At 41.8% G+C, this 16,071-nt stretch overlaps 1 protein-coding gene and 1 non-coding gene across 7 annotated transcripts in view; one reads left to right on the forward strand and one right to left on the reverse strand.

Moving 5' to 3' along the window:
- The window catches only part of STIM1 (stromal interaction molecule 1), a 195,776-nt gene that overhangs the window by 124,266 nt on the left and 55,439 nt on the right, over window positions 1–16,071 (reverse strand). The window contains exon 2 of one of the 6 annotated variants that reach the window (XM_027115572.1): window positions 11,540–11,656. The exons of 3 other annotated variants lie outside the window; for them this stretch is intronic. In XM_027115572.1, coding sequence (XP_026971373.1) covers window positions 11,540–11,573 — 34 coding nt within the window. In that variant the 5' untranslated portion in view covers window positions 11,574–11,656. Of the gene's footprint in view, window positions 1–11,166; window positions 11,185–11,491; window positions 11,657–16,071 lie in introns of those variants that run through there. 2 more of the 6 variants (XM_027115570.1, XM_027115574.1) reach the window with 2 other exon arrangements.
- On the forward strand, window positions 9,445–9,574 carry LOC113625261 (small nucleolar RNA SNORA11). The gene has a single exon (XR_003434599.1). It is a non-coding gene; the product is annotated as a small nucleolar RNA SNORA11 (small nucleolar RNA).

Consider the following 16,071-nt stretch of genomic DNA (forward strand, 5'->3'; position numbering starts at 1 on the left):
TTAGTCTTCCTCTGGCTTAGCCCATGAGATCTTCCTGGGCCAACTTAGGTTTCTATTCAGTCCTTCACCAAGTCTTCCCTGAACGTCTTCTCTGCCTAGCCTAGGCAGGAGGAGGGGGTGACAGAAGGAAAAGATATCAAGTTTCCTGGCTCCCTCACCCTCACCAAGTTCACAATCTACAGGAATTACAAATAGAAGGAGGAAACATACCAGAGGCAACAAGGCATAGTGAAGAGACCACTCTGCAGGGAGCTGGAAGACCGGTGTCTAGCCTCAGCTGACACTTACTAGTCCCATGACCATAAGCTAGTCCCAGGGCACTGTGAACTTCAGTTTCCTCCCCTATAAAAATGAAGGGATAAGAATAAACGATCTCACAGTCTGTGGCCCGACAATGGTAGAAAAACAAGTGTAATAGGACTTGTTTCAGGATCTCAGTCCTCTGAGAAACTCAGGGTGAGCCAAGTGAGCTGATTTAGAAGAACTGATTGTCTTAGACCCAGAATACAGTAAGGGGAGTGCCTCATGGCTATGGCTGCTGCAGCAACAGTGATGACAGTCATAACTTGGAGGCAATCGGTTCAGCTGCTATTACAGGGAACGGGTTCATTTCTATTTTCTCATCTTGCACTGCCCCACAGAACCAAACCTGCAAATTAAGGATTCAGGATACCAAGCGTGGCTCATTTCTGGCATTTCCTCCCTATTCATTCCCTGGATCAGGCCCAGGGGCTAGAAGAGCACTGTGAGATGAAGGGCAAAGCAGGCAAAGACAACATCTGTAGAGCACGACACTGTTCTCTCTGGAAGTCAGCTACCGTCATGCATGTTTGAAGGACCATGGGACCTAGAAGATAACACAATACAGTGAATTATGCAAGAGAATCCTTTTTTAGTTTATGGAGGTACACAAGATAGTTGTACAACCATCTAGTTCAGCCATCAGTGTAGTTCAGTTCAAATTTCTTGATACTCTAGTCTCCTTCAGGTCCTGTGCCTGCTAAAGAAAGATGAAACCGACTCAGTCTCTTGCTCTTAAGGGGCTCAAGATATGCACAGCGAAGCAGAGAGTTAAGTGAGTAAACATGGTACAACAAAGGCCTGTACAGAGTGCCTACCTCCATAGAAAGAGGGGATCAAAGGCAATGTCACTGAAAAGGTAACATCTAAACTGAGTCTTGAAAGGATGAGGATGTATCCATGGGGCAGAGAAGATGGAAAGGACATCTTCCCTCTTCTCTAGGGATGGAAAGGACAGAGGGAACAGAATGTACAAAGACCTGAGATATGAAATAGCCTGTCATGCTTCAGGACCTGCAAGCAGTCTGGGGTAGCTGAAGCACAAGCTAGGTGAGTGCAGAGGCCTTCTGTTATTTAGATCCTACTTCTCAAATGGGACTGCAAAACTGCCAAGAGAAAGGAAGGGAAGAAAGAGTACTGAAAAGCAGATGAGGCAGTAAATACACAACCCACCTCTCCTCCCGCCTTCCCCCAGACTCTGCCTGACACAGCCCTCTCCCACACCAAACACACCCCTGAAAACTCCAGGAAGGAAAAACCCTCCCCACTCTAAGGTCAGTAGCTCCAGAATCCCCAGTTGAAGAGGCAGGTCCTCTCCTAAAAGGGAGAAACGAGAACCACAGGTCCCTGGAAAAGGAACATTAAGTACTAATTTGCAAAGATCCAACCAACCCTAGCAGCCATGCAACTTAGAAAGGCTGAGGGAATCTCATCCCATCAGCCAAGCCCAGATCCAATGCCTTTTTCACCCAAACTCATCTCCAGTGAGCCATCCCCAGCTTCTATCCTACTGAGAATGCTGTGGGAGCTGCAGTAAGAAAGGCAGCCCAGCAAATCCAGAGCTGACTTACCCTTTAAAATGACTTTAGCTACAGTTATATTGTTGCCTCCTGCTAAACACAAAAATAATTTTAGATGGAAAAAAAAAAATGACTCTAGAGTATCTCCCAAGCAGGACACATTCCTGAACCTCAGCCATGCTGAGAATCCTTAGGTTACTGACACAGGGCGGCCAGACAGATAAGTCAAAATAGACAAGGCCAAGCGAGCTATGGAAACAAGATGACACGCAAGACCTGAAGTCTGTGACCACATTGGGAAACAGCTGGGAGTGGCAGAGAAGCATGAACTTCAGTCAGACCCGAGCTCTAATCCCAAGGCACTACTCACTAGCTTCACCGAACCTTCAGTCTTCTCATCTGTAAATAAGCATAATAATAGTATTTACCTCAGAGCATTATTGAGATTATTAAATGAAGTAAAGAATATAAACCACTAGCCTGAGGCACACAGTCAGTGTTTAAATAACTTCCTTTCCCTTTAACCAGGGCCACAAGGATGCACTGCTGCACAGTTAGGGAGGGGTGGCCCCATTCACAACACAGTCTATGTGAACAGCGCACCCTGGAGTTAGGCAATTGCACAGTCCAAGGCAGCCAGCCACAGAGCCTTCTGTCTATTATAAGAGGTACCAGAACTCAGAAAAACAGAGCTAAAATACCACCATAGGTGTATTCAAGACAATGGATGGGTCTGAGACCACACAATCAATCCAACTAACAAATATGAGGCAACAGGGACACATCTCTGACAACCACGGCAACTCCATCTTAGCCAGAAAGCCTCTTCTATGCTCCTGCTGAGGTAAAAGCCAGTTTCTTGACCTCCATCAACCTCAGGTCTGTAGATGAACCCCATCAACCAAGGATCTGGCAAGTGTGAAGCCAGGGCTGAAAGCAAATGCTACAAGTTTCCAGCTGTGGTCCACATCCTCTCTGCTTGACAGGTGGCCCAAATACTCAAGGGCAGGCAGTGTCTCTGAAGGTGTTAAGTCTTGTCACATGGGAGCCAGGAGATTGAATCCAAGACCTACGATGACTTTAGCACCCTGGTTACCAAGCAGTAAAGCCACTGCTCCTAACTGAGCGTCTCCAGGGCAGGTAGGGACCATGTCTGATTGTTTTGTATGTCCCCAGACCCTAGCACAGTGCATGACATAACCCACCAGCTGTAAATGGTTGCTTAATAAATGAACCAACATGGACGTGGCCCTATCCCTATCACCTGGACTTTAGGCCTCTGCATATACTCTATCTGCTGCCTAGAATTTACCTTTCTTAACCCCACTTACTTAGCTATTTTTTCTCAATTCTCAGGTCTCAACTTAAATGTCATCTATTATGGTAGTGTTGAGGTCTTTCCTGACACCCTAAACAATATTAAGTTCCCCAGCCATAAGTATGCTCTCATCACATCCCTTATTTCTGCCTCATAAGTCATCAGACTTCATTGTGATTATGTTTTATTTTTGCCTTCCCTCCTACACTGTAAGCTCTAGGAGAGCAGGAACCATATCTGTCTTGTTCATTATACTGATTCCCAGGGCCTAGTACAGTACCTGGCACAGAGGGAGTGCTCAATATGTTAGAATAACTGAATACATGAGTGAAGGAATGAAGGAATGAGAGAGCTCCAGTCCAAAATGGCTCTGGAGTGACTGGGGATTCAAAACTATCTGCTCAGCCCCAAGCTGTCAATGGTTACTTTTTGATTCAGACCTTAATAGAGCCTACAAATGCCCATGCATGGAAGATGACAGCAGACTTGATGAACAATAGAACAAAGAACAGTCTGTGTGACAGGAAGTAAGAAGAGACGGAAGAGGAGTTACGAAGCAGAAACCCCACCTCTGAGTGCCTTGAATGCCATGCTAAGGAATATGGTTTATTAGCCTGCAGGACAGCCACTATCTGACCTGAGTTCACTCAGGGCACACAGGCCTATGAAAGGTACCATCCTGCTATAGCCACCCACTGAGTTCCCCTTGATTGCCCACAGACTGGCAGGCCTTCTTCCCCTCCCTTCAGGTTCACCCCCATTTCTCTGAGCTGTGTGGAATCATTCAATAACACAGGTGCCCCCAATGATAATTTGTCCAAATTACCCTAGCCCAATTTTACTAAAGAAAATTGTAAACAGGGAAGCTGTCATTTAGGAAAAACAAGATCAGAGGGCCTGGATTCAAGTGTTGTTTAGCTGTGTGACAGTAGGTTACTTAGTCAATCTTTCTGAGTTTTAATAATCTCTATAAAATAAGAATAATACCTATCTCACAAGGTTGTAGAGAAGGTTGAGATAACACATTCAAAGGGCCTAGTTCAGTGTCTTTCATATAGTGAGGGTCCAACATAGCTTTATTAAAAAAAAAAAAAAAATCCCACCTAGGGCACAGGGCTATTATTTCCTCCTAAATGCTAAGCACTTTCATTTGACCTGATACAGCACAGAGACCCACAAGGCCAGAGGTTACTCATACAGACTTGGGCCTGTCTTACCTCCTAAAAGGGGATGGGCAGACTGCCCTGTTTCCATTCTGTGTCTAGCTGAGCACTGAGGAAATTACCAGCAGGCAGGCTGCTGGGAGTGGGGAAGTGGGGGAAGAGCTGAGACTCTCCCAGAACTTCAGATCTATTAATAGCCTGGTCACGTGTCTACAGAGGCACAGGATTGTTGTCTGTAAACTTGGTAACCCATGGCCCAAGACAGGCAATTTAGGACTGGGCTGTGTTCCAGACCAAAGGCTGCAGACTGGGGTCCACTCTCAACAATGAAGCATGGTAGCAAACTAGAGCAACCAGAAGTAAGGTGTTGACTCTTCATAAGATGCAAGGAAGGAAACTACAGAATAAATCCCTCACCCTCCCCAACCCTGCTAGCTTTATGTTACAGGAGGCCTCAGATGGGGCTCAGTGTTTATAGGATTTCAGTTTGCCCTTGGAAATATATTTAGATACTCACTCTAGCCCTGACCAACTGCATCACCGTGGATGAGTCACTACCCTCTAGGCTTGTTTCTTTATCTGAAACTCAAGAAGGGAAGGCCAGATGATCCTACCTCTTGATGAGCTTGTTCACGAATCTTCATCTCAAAGTCCTGATTTATGAGAACACGAAGTCTAAAACACTGTGTTCTAGAGATGGAGAGAGAGGGATCTCCGGTATACTGCCCTCTGCCACCAGCCTCAGCCACTCGACCAGGAAGAGAGGCAAGGAACATAAGGAACTGGGAACAAGCCACCTCGACCTCTCAAATCCCAGCACCTCCAGCCTCAGAAGGCCATCATCCTATGGCACCCAGGAAGGGGCTCAGTAAATGTAAGCAAATGACCAGAATATGGGTGTAAATTGCCAGTTCCCATACAGTTTCTTAAAGGGAAGACCTGGAACAGAGGAAAAAGAAAAGAGGAGATAAGGGGCCTGTATTTTCTGTCTTTCCCAATTTCAGCATCACCATCAGGGGAAAAGCAGGACATCTGTAGGAAACTTAACTACATAAAGTCATAAAGTTATTAGATTTAAATACAGTTCTCTGTGTGTGTGCGTGCGCATGCACATGCGTGTGCACACGTGTATGGAACTGTCTGTGGGTATATGGTCTTTTCTTTATTCCACCAACAAGCCTCATGAGGAAGACTCAAGAAGTGATGGCTTCCAGAATGCCGGGAAAGCTCTGACACCAGGAAGGGATTTAAGTCCTTGTCCGCACTTTGGGGCTCTGTGAAGTGCCCCTCTACACACACACACACACACACACACACACACACACACACAAAATCACAGACAATCATACACCCCAGGGCTAAACTAAAACGCCCACAGAGCACAGATAAGCCAAATGAGTTTAAAAGACAAAACAGTTCCCAAACCAATAAAATGTAACTGTTATATAGGATTACATATGTATTAACACACCTAAAGAAAAAAATCTGTACTTCATCCGGAAGTTTTGGACAGCCCCAGAAGCTGAGAAAAAGCAATCACCGATACACATATTGGCAGACATACAATTGGGTTCATTAGCAGAATGAACCCATCACTCATTCATTCCACAGAGGTTTACTGAGCACCTACTATATATACCAGGCACAATTCTAGGCCCTGGGAATACAGTGACCCTAACACTCTCAAAAAAGAGGGAGCCAATGAACTTCAAACATTCCAGCTGAATTCCCATGACCTTTCCATCCCTACTGTGAGACGAATGCATCAGGCTACTGTAGCGTCAGTATCAGCCAGAGTCCTTAGTCGCAAGAACAACTTAGTCTGTAAGTTCAGCAACTAAAACTGATTCTAGATAGTCTAAGCAGAAAAAAACAAAACAAAACCTTATTTTAAGAGCAGCTCAGACTCACCTGGAGAAGTTGAAAACCCAGGGATGGATGTCAAGAACAACACCTAAAATCTGGCAGTAGAACTAGTCTGGTCAGGACATCTCTGCTTCCACTGCCAACCTCCACTATCCCCAGCCACTGCAATACGACTACCACTGCTGCTCTGGGAACTCAATCTTGCTACATGCACCACCACCACTGCAGTCCCTGCTTGCTTGCATCACCAGCTCTTCAGAGTCAAAGTCCATGGAAAGCGGATCAGACCAAAAGAACCTACGGCAAGCTGCAAATGAGATGTCTGGCAAAGCTGCAAAGTAGATGTCTGGCATTTTAAGTGGAGAAATTCTTAAATACAGGAAAAGGTAATAAATATTCATTTTAGCTACTTTGGTATTATACACAAAACACTGGATTCATCTAACTAATGGCCCTAATTCAAATTTCATGTTCACCATAACCTTTCTGCTTAGGATTTGGTGTTCCACATTGCCACCCAAAGGCAAAAAAGCACTGGTCATACCAACACAGGCATTCTTGAGGTTTTTATATATCAGCCTCGTGAACTTGGTTAAGAGAATCTGCTTGAAGAGATAAATATTCTCAGTGTACCGACAAAATCTGAACCTTCAAAAAGTGAAATACTAACAAACATTTGTTGAGCACTTCATATGTGCCAGATACTATCCTAAGCACTGTATATGGATTAACTAATTTTTCATAACAACCTTATAAATTGGATACCATTCTCCCCATTTAACATAAGAGGAAACTGTGACACAGAGAGTTTAAAGTAAACTTGCCTAAGAATACACAGCTAATAAAATGAGAAGTCCAGAATTTGAACCCAGGTAGTGTGACTCCATATTTTTGTCAGCTCCCCAAAGCAAATCCCCACCTAAGGAAGCCTATTAGGTAGTGTCTTGCTCATTGCAGTGTTTCTGGTGGGTTACAGAATGGCAAGAAGACACAGTCCTGTAACCTCCATTCTAAGGTTCTATTCTGGATTTAATTAGCTGCAGATACAAAATCTTATTGGAAGAGAGATGGCTATCCACAGAGGACAAGAACAGATGAAGCACCTAAGTGAGGCTTTGTTTGGCCTCCAGATTCTCTAACCATAGTTGCTGATAGTACTATTCACACAAGAGAGTCTTTGCCGGACTTCGAGCTCAATTCTTATTATGCTACAACCTTTTATTTATATTCAGGGATTACGCCTACATTCAGAAAGAACTTACACAAACAGTATATAAGAGAGTCATCTCCTAACCGGAATGCACAAGACTTTCCAATGAAAGTACAGAAACATTAAAACTCTTATTTTATCCTGTTTTTAATCTTAAACTATAAGAATTACACTTTGCCAGTATTAAATGTACAGACGAACAATGATGCCCTCTCTGAATCTGTCAAGTGTTTCCATATCATTTATTACATATAAGGTGTCCTGAGAATAGAATGGAAGTTCCACAGTGTTCGAGGGAGAACAACAGTGTCTGTCTGCAGTTACTCATGTGCTTTCAGGATACCATGACATACTGTACTGCAATTAATACATGTCTGACTAAATAAACTTACAAATTATGGTTTCTATTTTTTTCCCAACTAAACCAACCCCCACCACATAGATCAATGATTTTAAAGGATTCTTGCAAATAAGTAAACAAAAATAAAAAACAATCCCCACTGGTTGAAGATAATATTAAAATTACACACAAAAATAAATAACAAGAAAATGACAGAGCTGACCTTTCTATTCCTAATTCTATTCCTAAACTCTCTATCAGCTACATTACAGGGTAAAAACAATCTAACTGGTTCAAATAATAAGTTGGCCAAAAAGATTGAAAACTATCAAAAAAACTTCTGGAAAGATGGATTTACATTTCTCATTAACAGTGAACTTCATCCTTAGTATATACTGTGTCTTGATACGTTACACTAAATCAGGGGTCAGCAAACATTTTCTATAAAGGGCCAGACAGTGAATATTTCAGGCTCACAGGCCAAACATCCTCTATTCTTTTTTTTTTTTTTTTTTTTGCGGTACGCGGGCCTCTCACTGTTGTGGCCTCTCCCGTTGCAGAGCACAGGCTCCGGACGCGCAGGCTCAGCAGCCATGGCTCACGGGCCCAGCCGCTCCGCGGCATGTGGGATCTTCCCGGACCGGGGCACGAACCCGTGTCCCCTGCATCGGCAGGCGGACTCTCAACCACTGCGCCACCAGGGAAGCCCCATCCTCTATTCTTTTGTAACCAAATAACTCTGCCATTAGTGCAAAGGTAGCCACAGATAATATACAAAATATATATATATATATGGATTTATTTGTAGAAGCAAGTGTAGTTTTCCAATCTTTGTATTTAATAATGATGATATAAAGCTATCATGATTTAAAATACATCTAAAAATTAAATCTAAAGATAAAACTCTACAAATTTTCTGCGATGCTTAAAGTCTGAAGGTATTCAATCCAGTTAAGAAGTCTCTTTATAGGTTTCCTGCTTAATAGTGAAAAATAAAAGGCACATATCACTGGTGAAACACTATTTCCTTCTTGCTGCAATGAAAAATGGGATTAAATAGGACATGAAAAGCAATATTTTGTAAACTGCATTCATTTGCCAGCAAATGTGATTTGAACAATATATACAAAATATTTCTTAAGATTAAAAAAAATAGGGCTTCTCTGGTGGCAGAGTGGTTAAGAATCCTCCTGCCAATGCAGGCGACACAGGTTGGAGTCCTGGTCCGGGAATATCCCACATGCCACGGAGCAACTAAGCCCGTGCGCCACAACTACTAAGCCTGCGCACTACAGCCCATGAGGCACAACTGCTGAAGCCCACATGCCACAACTACGGAAGCCCGCACGCCTAGAGCCCGTGCTCTGCAACGAGAGAAGCCACCGCAATGAGAAGCCCGCGCACTGCAACAAAGAGTAGCCCCTGCTCACTGCAACTAGAGAAAGCCCACGTGCAGCAACGAAGACGCAACGGCAGCCAAAAATTAATTAATTCATTAATTTTAAAATAATAATAATAAACTATAAAAAACGTAAATTAAAAAAACAAAAAAATAAAAATTACAAACTACGGAGCTCGGGAGATCGCTAGACTGTAGAATGTAAGTTTCCCTTCATGTGCCACTTAAACGTATTTGCTACATTCTGTTAAATACTGAAGTACAAAAGGAACTGCTTTTTAAGGGCCACTAAAGGAAACATGTACAAAAAAAGAAATATCCCCTATATGGGGTGTGCTCAGAGCAGGGGGCCTGAAGAAATGGTTCCTCTGTTTACAACACATCCAACAGGAATCTGGGTACATTGTGACAAGGGACACAAAACTTGTGGCCTTCCTATGAACAAATACCTGACACATGTCCCCCCTGCACCTCCACGTGGCTGCTGGGTCAGAGCTCAATACTGGTAGAAAAGCTACAGTATTTATGTGGGGAGTTTGCCACCTAGAGCCTGTCCAGTCTACATGGGTGGGCCACGAGTGGTCCTATAGACATAAAGGCTTTGAATCTCTCTTTTCAAGGAAAAAAAAAAAAGAAAAAGAAAAATGGCTTCCAACTATATGCCATTCTGGAAAAGGCAAGACTATGGAGACAATAAAAAGATCAATGGTTGCCACATGTGTGGGGGGAGAGAGGAGATGAATACACAGAGTACGGAAGTTTTTATGAGCAGTGGAAATACTTTGAATGACATTATAATGATGGATATATGTCATCATACTTTTATGCAAACCCATAGAATGTGCAACACTCTTTACTTCATTAAAGTGAACCCTAAGGGTGAAATGAGAAGCCCACGCACCACAATGAGAAGCCCACACACCGCAACAAAGAGTAGCTCCCGCTTGCCGCAACTAGAGAAAGCCTATGCACAGCAACAAAGACCTAAGGCAGCCAAAAATTTAAAAATTTATCAAAAAAAAAACCTATTGTAATAATAATTAAGACAGTGTGGTATCAATTGCAAGGATACAAAAATAGCCAATAGAATAGAATGGAGTCCAGAAACACAGTCACACATAACAGTCACCTGACTTATAACAAAGGTGACACTACAGTACAGAAGGGAAAGAATGACCTTTTCAATAAATAGTATTAGATCAAATGGATATCCATATGGGGGGGAAATATACCTTGACTCACTACCTCACACCATCACAAAAAAATTCATTTCAAATGGACAGCAGATCTAACATGAAAGGTAAAACAATAAAGCTTTTAAATGAGGAAATAGGAGAACATATTCATGATCTTGGAGTAGGCAAAGTTTTCTTGAACAGGACACCAAAAGGCCTAAACATGAAGGAAAAAGTTGATAAACTGAGAAAGATATTCACAATACATATAAGACAAAGGACTTGGATCCAGAATACATGAACTCCTACAAAGCAACTAAAAAATGGCAAGCAACCCAAAGAACAGTAGGCAAAAAACTTGAACACTTTACAAAATAATAAGTCCAGACTATGTGTGTGTATGTGTGTATATGTATGTGTGTATGTATGTATGTATGTATATACAGATAGACAGTATTTGTATATATCTATATACATGTATATAGATATATATGAATGAAAAGATGCTCTACTTCATAGTCATTGGGGAATCACAAATTAAAACCACAGCGTGAGAACACTATACACCAATCAGAATGGCTAAAATGACAAAAATAGGGAAATATTAGATGTTGGAAAGGATGTCTAAAAACTAGTACACACACACAGCTTGTGGGACTGTGTATTAGTATCACTTGTTGTATAATAACTACCCTAAAACTAAGTTGCTTAAAACAATAAACATTTATTATCACACACAGTTTCTGAGTGTCAGGGACAAAGAGTGGCTTAACTGAGTGGTTCTGGCTCAGATCTCGCATAAGGTTCATAAAGGGCTAGGGCCACTGGAGACCTGACCGGGGCTGGAGGATCTGCTTCCAAGATGGCTCACTCACACTCCTAGCAAGTCAGTGCTGGGTGGGTCAGGAAGCCTCAGTTCTTCTCCATGTGGGCTGTTCCATAGCCTGCTTGAGTGTCCCCACAGTATGTAGGCAGGCTTCCGACAGAGTGAGTGATCCAAGAGATAGTGAGACAGACAAACAGTAGTACCTTTTATGACCTAGTCGCTGAAGTCATATACCATCACTTTCATTTTATTCTATTTCTTAGAATTGAGTTACTAGGGTCTAGCTGAGTCAAAGGGAGGGGAATTAGGTTCCACCTCTTGATGGGAGGGGTATCAAACAATTCGTGGACATATTTAAAAACAAATACACTTACTTTGGCAAAGAATGTGGCAGTACCCACTGTGGAGCACATGTATCTTACCAAGGCCTCCGTGTGCTAACCTCCTCTTGTTCATGCTGTCTGATTAGCATGATGTCATCAACGTAACAGATCAAAGTGATGTTCTATAGATGGCCAGATGGTCCAAGTCTCTTCTGACTATATTATGACAAAGAGTAGAAGAGTGGAAGTGTTTATATAGCCCTCGGCAAAACTATGGAGGTGTAATGATATCTGTTCCACAAGAATGCAAACTGTTTTTGGCCTTTTTTTCTGATTGAGACAGAAAAGAACACATTCACCAAACCAATGCCCACATACCATATTAATTTGCTCTAGCAAAGATACCATATCCATCACAGAATCCATAATTGGGGCTACTAAATTAAACTTGCTGAGGTCTACGTTCTCCAGAATCCATCCAGTTTTGCAGAAGAGGGCAGACTAGTGAATTAAATGTAGACATAATAGGGACCACCACCCTGCATTCTAAAGATACTTAAGGATAGCACTATTTCCACCATCCCTCACAGAATATGATATTAGTTTTGATTCACTATCTTGGCCAGAGGAAAATGCAACAGTTTCAAAAGCTTCCACTTGGCCTTCTCCACTATGATAGCTCTTATGTGACAGGTCAAGGTTCTGATGGGGGTGCTACTCCAACTGTTAAGTATGTGCATCCCAATTATACATTTGAGGATAGGTCTGTGGGATAATTCTAAAAAGTATCATGAGAAAGTAATTAGATAAATATATGTTAACATTACACTAAGTGAAAGAAGCCAGACATGATTCCATTTATATGAAATGTGTAGAATAGGCAAATCCACAGAGATGGAAAGTAGATTAGTGGTCGCCAGGGACTAGAGAATAGGGAGTGACTGCTTAATGGGTAACAAGGTTCCTTTTGGCGGTGATGAAAATATTCTGGAATTAGATAGTGGAGATGTTGCACAAAATTGTTAGAAACCACTGAATTGTATATTTTTAAATGGCAAATTTTATGTTATGTGAATTTTATCACATTAAAAAAAACAAAAATAGAAAAACAAAGACAGCCGTTGGCTGCCTTATGCAGCTGGCTGATGTATGAGGGCTGCTTTCACCCTCACTCAATTTACAATACAGAATCCAGCTCATGGCGCTATACATTCTAGCATACTGAGCCCTTGCAAAATGCTTAGGATACAAATATATTTCACCATTCACATCAACCAGTACATTGTAAAGTCACTTCTTCTTGTTCTCTAGGAGTCCCTATTTAAATCTGAAAGGCTCATGGCTTTAAAAAAAAAAACCAGTTTGGTGTCCAGGCTAAGCAAGGTCCTTGGCATCTTCAACCCCAGGCAATAGCTGGCTCTGCTACTTACCTCACTGTCCCAGATTTGAAGGAAAATACAATCTCTTCTCCATAAAGCCAGAAAGGCAGGAAGAAAGGATTCAGTGACTATCACACCTCAAACAAATATTTATTGGACAAAGTGTCTAGCAGTTTTCAAATTATGCTCTGCAGATCCCTCCTCCCACTCAGGTTCCTTGGCAATATCTACAACTTCAAGCAGAGCAGCTCTACTTTGTTGAGTTTTAAATATTGGAAGCACACTTAAAAAAAAAAAGAAATTAAAATGGCACAATTATGTAGCAAACATCTATGAATTTTGCTGATTTAACAATCTCCCCACCTCCCAAGCCCTCTTTAAGTACATGTACCTTGATCTTCCCTGAGGGAACCATCCCTCCCCTGCTCTCAGCCCACATGATTCCAGGGTAGCTGACCATGATCCCTGGGCTCCATGAGTAGAATATAACTGTTGGCCAATGAAAGTCCAGCATTCTTCCAGTCACAGTGATACTTTAGGGTGGGCAAATGACCCAAGCCAAAATCATACCCACGACTGCCAGCACCATCAGGAAAGAGGTATTATCTTTCCAATAGTGGTTGCTTAGCTGGTAGATTACACACCCAAAGCTGACAGCTACCTTTGCCACTACATGGGTGGAGGCTTCCTAACACCAAAACAAAGAAAAGCGGAGCCAAGAGGAGAGAGATTAGGTCCAAATGACATGATTCAAGTCCCTGGATCTTGCTGTGTCTAAAGGTAAATCTCCTTCTAGGCTTTTTAGTTACTTCAGTCATAAGTGCCTCTCATAAGTCAGTCTGACCTGTATTTCTGTCACTTGCAAAGAAGGCACAGCAAATGTAAAATTATTTGAAAAAAAATTTAAAACATCCATCTGGTCAATAAACCTCAAACCTTTACTGTAAATCACAGTTGGGGAAAGAATATTTTTAAAAAAAGAGAAAATTTTAGAAAAAAGCTCCCAGGAGAATTAGTCTTCTCCTTGACTCCTCATTACATTCCCAAAAATGCATGGTATGGGCTTCCCTGATGGCACACTGGTTAAGAATCCACCTGCCAGAGGGAGGAATACTCCCAAACTCATTCTACGAGACCACCATCACCCTGATACCAAAACCAGACAAAGATGTCACAAAGAAAGAAAACTACAGGCCAATATCACTGATGAACATAGATACAAAAATCCTCAACAAAATACTAGGAAACAGAATCCAACAGCACATTAAAAGGATCATACACCATGATCAAGTGGGGTTTATCCCAGGAATGCAAGGATTCCTCAATATACTCAAATCAATCAATGTGATACACCACATTAACAAACTGAAGGATAAAGACCATACAATCATCTCAATAGATGCAGAAAAAGCTTTCGACAAAATTCAACACCCATTTATGATAAAAACCCTTCAGAAAGTATTCAGAGAGGGAACTTACCTCAACATAATAAAGGCCATAAATGACAAACCCACAGCCAACATTGTCCTCAATGGTGAAAAACTGAAACCATTTCCACTAAGATAGGAACAAGACAAGGTTGTCCACTCTCACCACTATTATTCAACATAGTTTTGGAAGTTTTAGCCACAGCAGTCAGAGAAGAAAAAGAAATAAAAGGAATCCAAATCAGAAAAGAAGTAAAGCTGTCACTGTTTGCAGATGACATGATACTACTATATAGAGAGAATCCTAAAGATGCTACCAGAAAACTACTAGAACTAATCAATGAATTTGGTAAAGTTGCAGGATACAAAATTACTGCACAGATATCTCTTGCACTCCTACACACTAATGATGAAAAACCTGAAAGAGAAATTAAGGAAACACTCCATTTACCATTGCAACAAAAAGAATAAAATACCTAGGAATAAACCTACCTAAGGAGACAAAAGACCTGTATGCAGAAAACTATAAGACACTGATGCAAGAAATTAAAGATGACACCAACAGATGGAGAGATATACCATGTTCTTGGATTGGAAGAATCAACATTGTGAAAATGACTATACTACCCAAAGCAATCTGCAGATTCAATGCAATCCTTATCAAACTACCAATGGCATTTTTCACAGAACTAGAGCAAAAAAATTCACAATTTGTATGGAAACACAAAAGACCCCGAATAGCTAAAGCAATCTTGAGAAAGAAAAATGGAGCTGGAGGTCTCAGACTCCCTGACTTCACACTATACTACAAAGCTACAGTCATCAAGACAGTATGGTACTGGCACAAAAACTGAAATATAGATCAATGGAACAGGATAGAAAGCCCAGAGATAAACCCACCCACATATGGTCACCTTATTTTTGATAAAGGAGGCAAGAATATAATGGAGAAAAGACGACAGCCTCTTCAATAAGTGGTGCTGGGAAAACTGGACAGCTACATGTAAAAGGATGAAATTAGAACACTCCCTAACACCATACACAAAAATAAATTCAAAAGGATTAAAGACCTAAATGTAAGGCCAGACACTATAAAACTCTTAGAGGAAAACATAGGCAGAACACTCTATGACATAAATCACAGCAAGATCCTTTTTGACCCACCTCCTAGAGAAATAGAAATAAAAACAAAAATAAACAATTGGGACTTAATGAAACTTAAAAGCTTTTGCACAGCAAAGGAAACCATAAACAAGATGAAAAGACAACCCTCAGGGCTTCCCTGGTGGCGCAGTGGTTGAGAGTCCACCTGCTGATGCAGGGGACACGGGTTCTTGCCCCAGTCCGGGAAGATCCCACATGCCACAGAGCGGCGGGGCCCATGAGCCATGGCCGCTGAGCCTGCGCGTCCAGAGCCTGTGCTCCGCAACGGGAGAGGCCACAACAGTGAGAGGCCCGCTTACCGCAAAAAAAAAAAAAAGACAACCCTCAGAATGGGAGAAAATACTAGCAAATGAAGCAACTGACAAAGGATTAATCTCCAAAATTTACAAGCAGCTCATGGAGCTCAATATCAAAAAAACAAACAATCCAATCCAAAAATGGGCAGAAGACCTAAATAGACATTTCTCCAAAGAAGATATACAGACTGCCAACAAACACATGAAAGGATGCTCAACATCACTAATCATTAGAGAAATGCAAATCAAAACTACAATGAGGTATCACCTCACACCAGTCAGAATGGCCATCATCAAAAAATCTACAAACAATAAATGCTGGAGAGGGTGTGGAGAAAAGGGAACCCTCTTGCACTGTTGGTGGG

Source organism: Aethalodelphis obliquidens, unplaced genomic scaffold (genome assembly GCF_003676395.1).
Source record: "Aethalodelphis obliquidens isolate GAN/ISIS:26980383/991018 unplaced genomic scaffold, ASM367639v1 scaffold14, whole genome shotgun sequence".
Classification (NCBI taxonomy): Eukaryota; Metazoa; Chordata; class Mammalia; order Artiodactyla; family Delphinidae; genus Aethalodelphis; species Aethalodelphis obliquidens.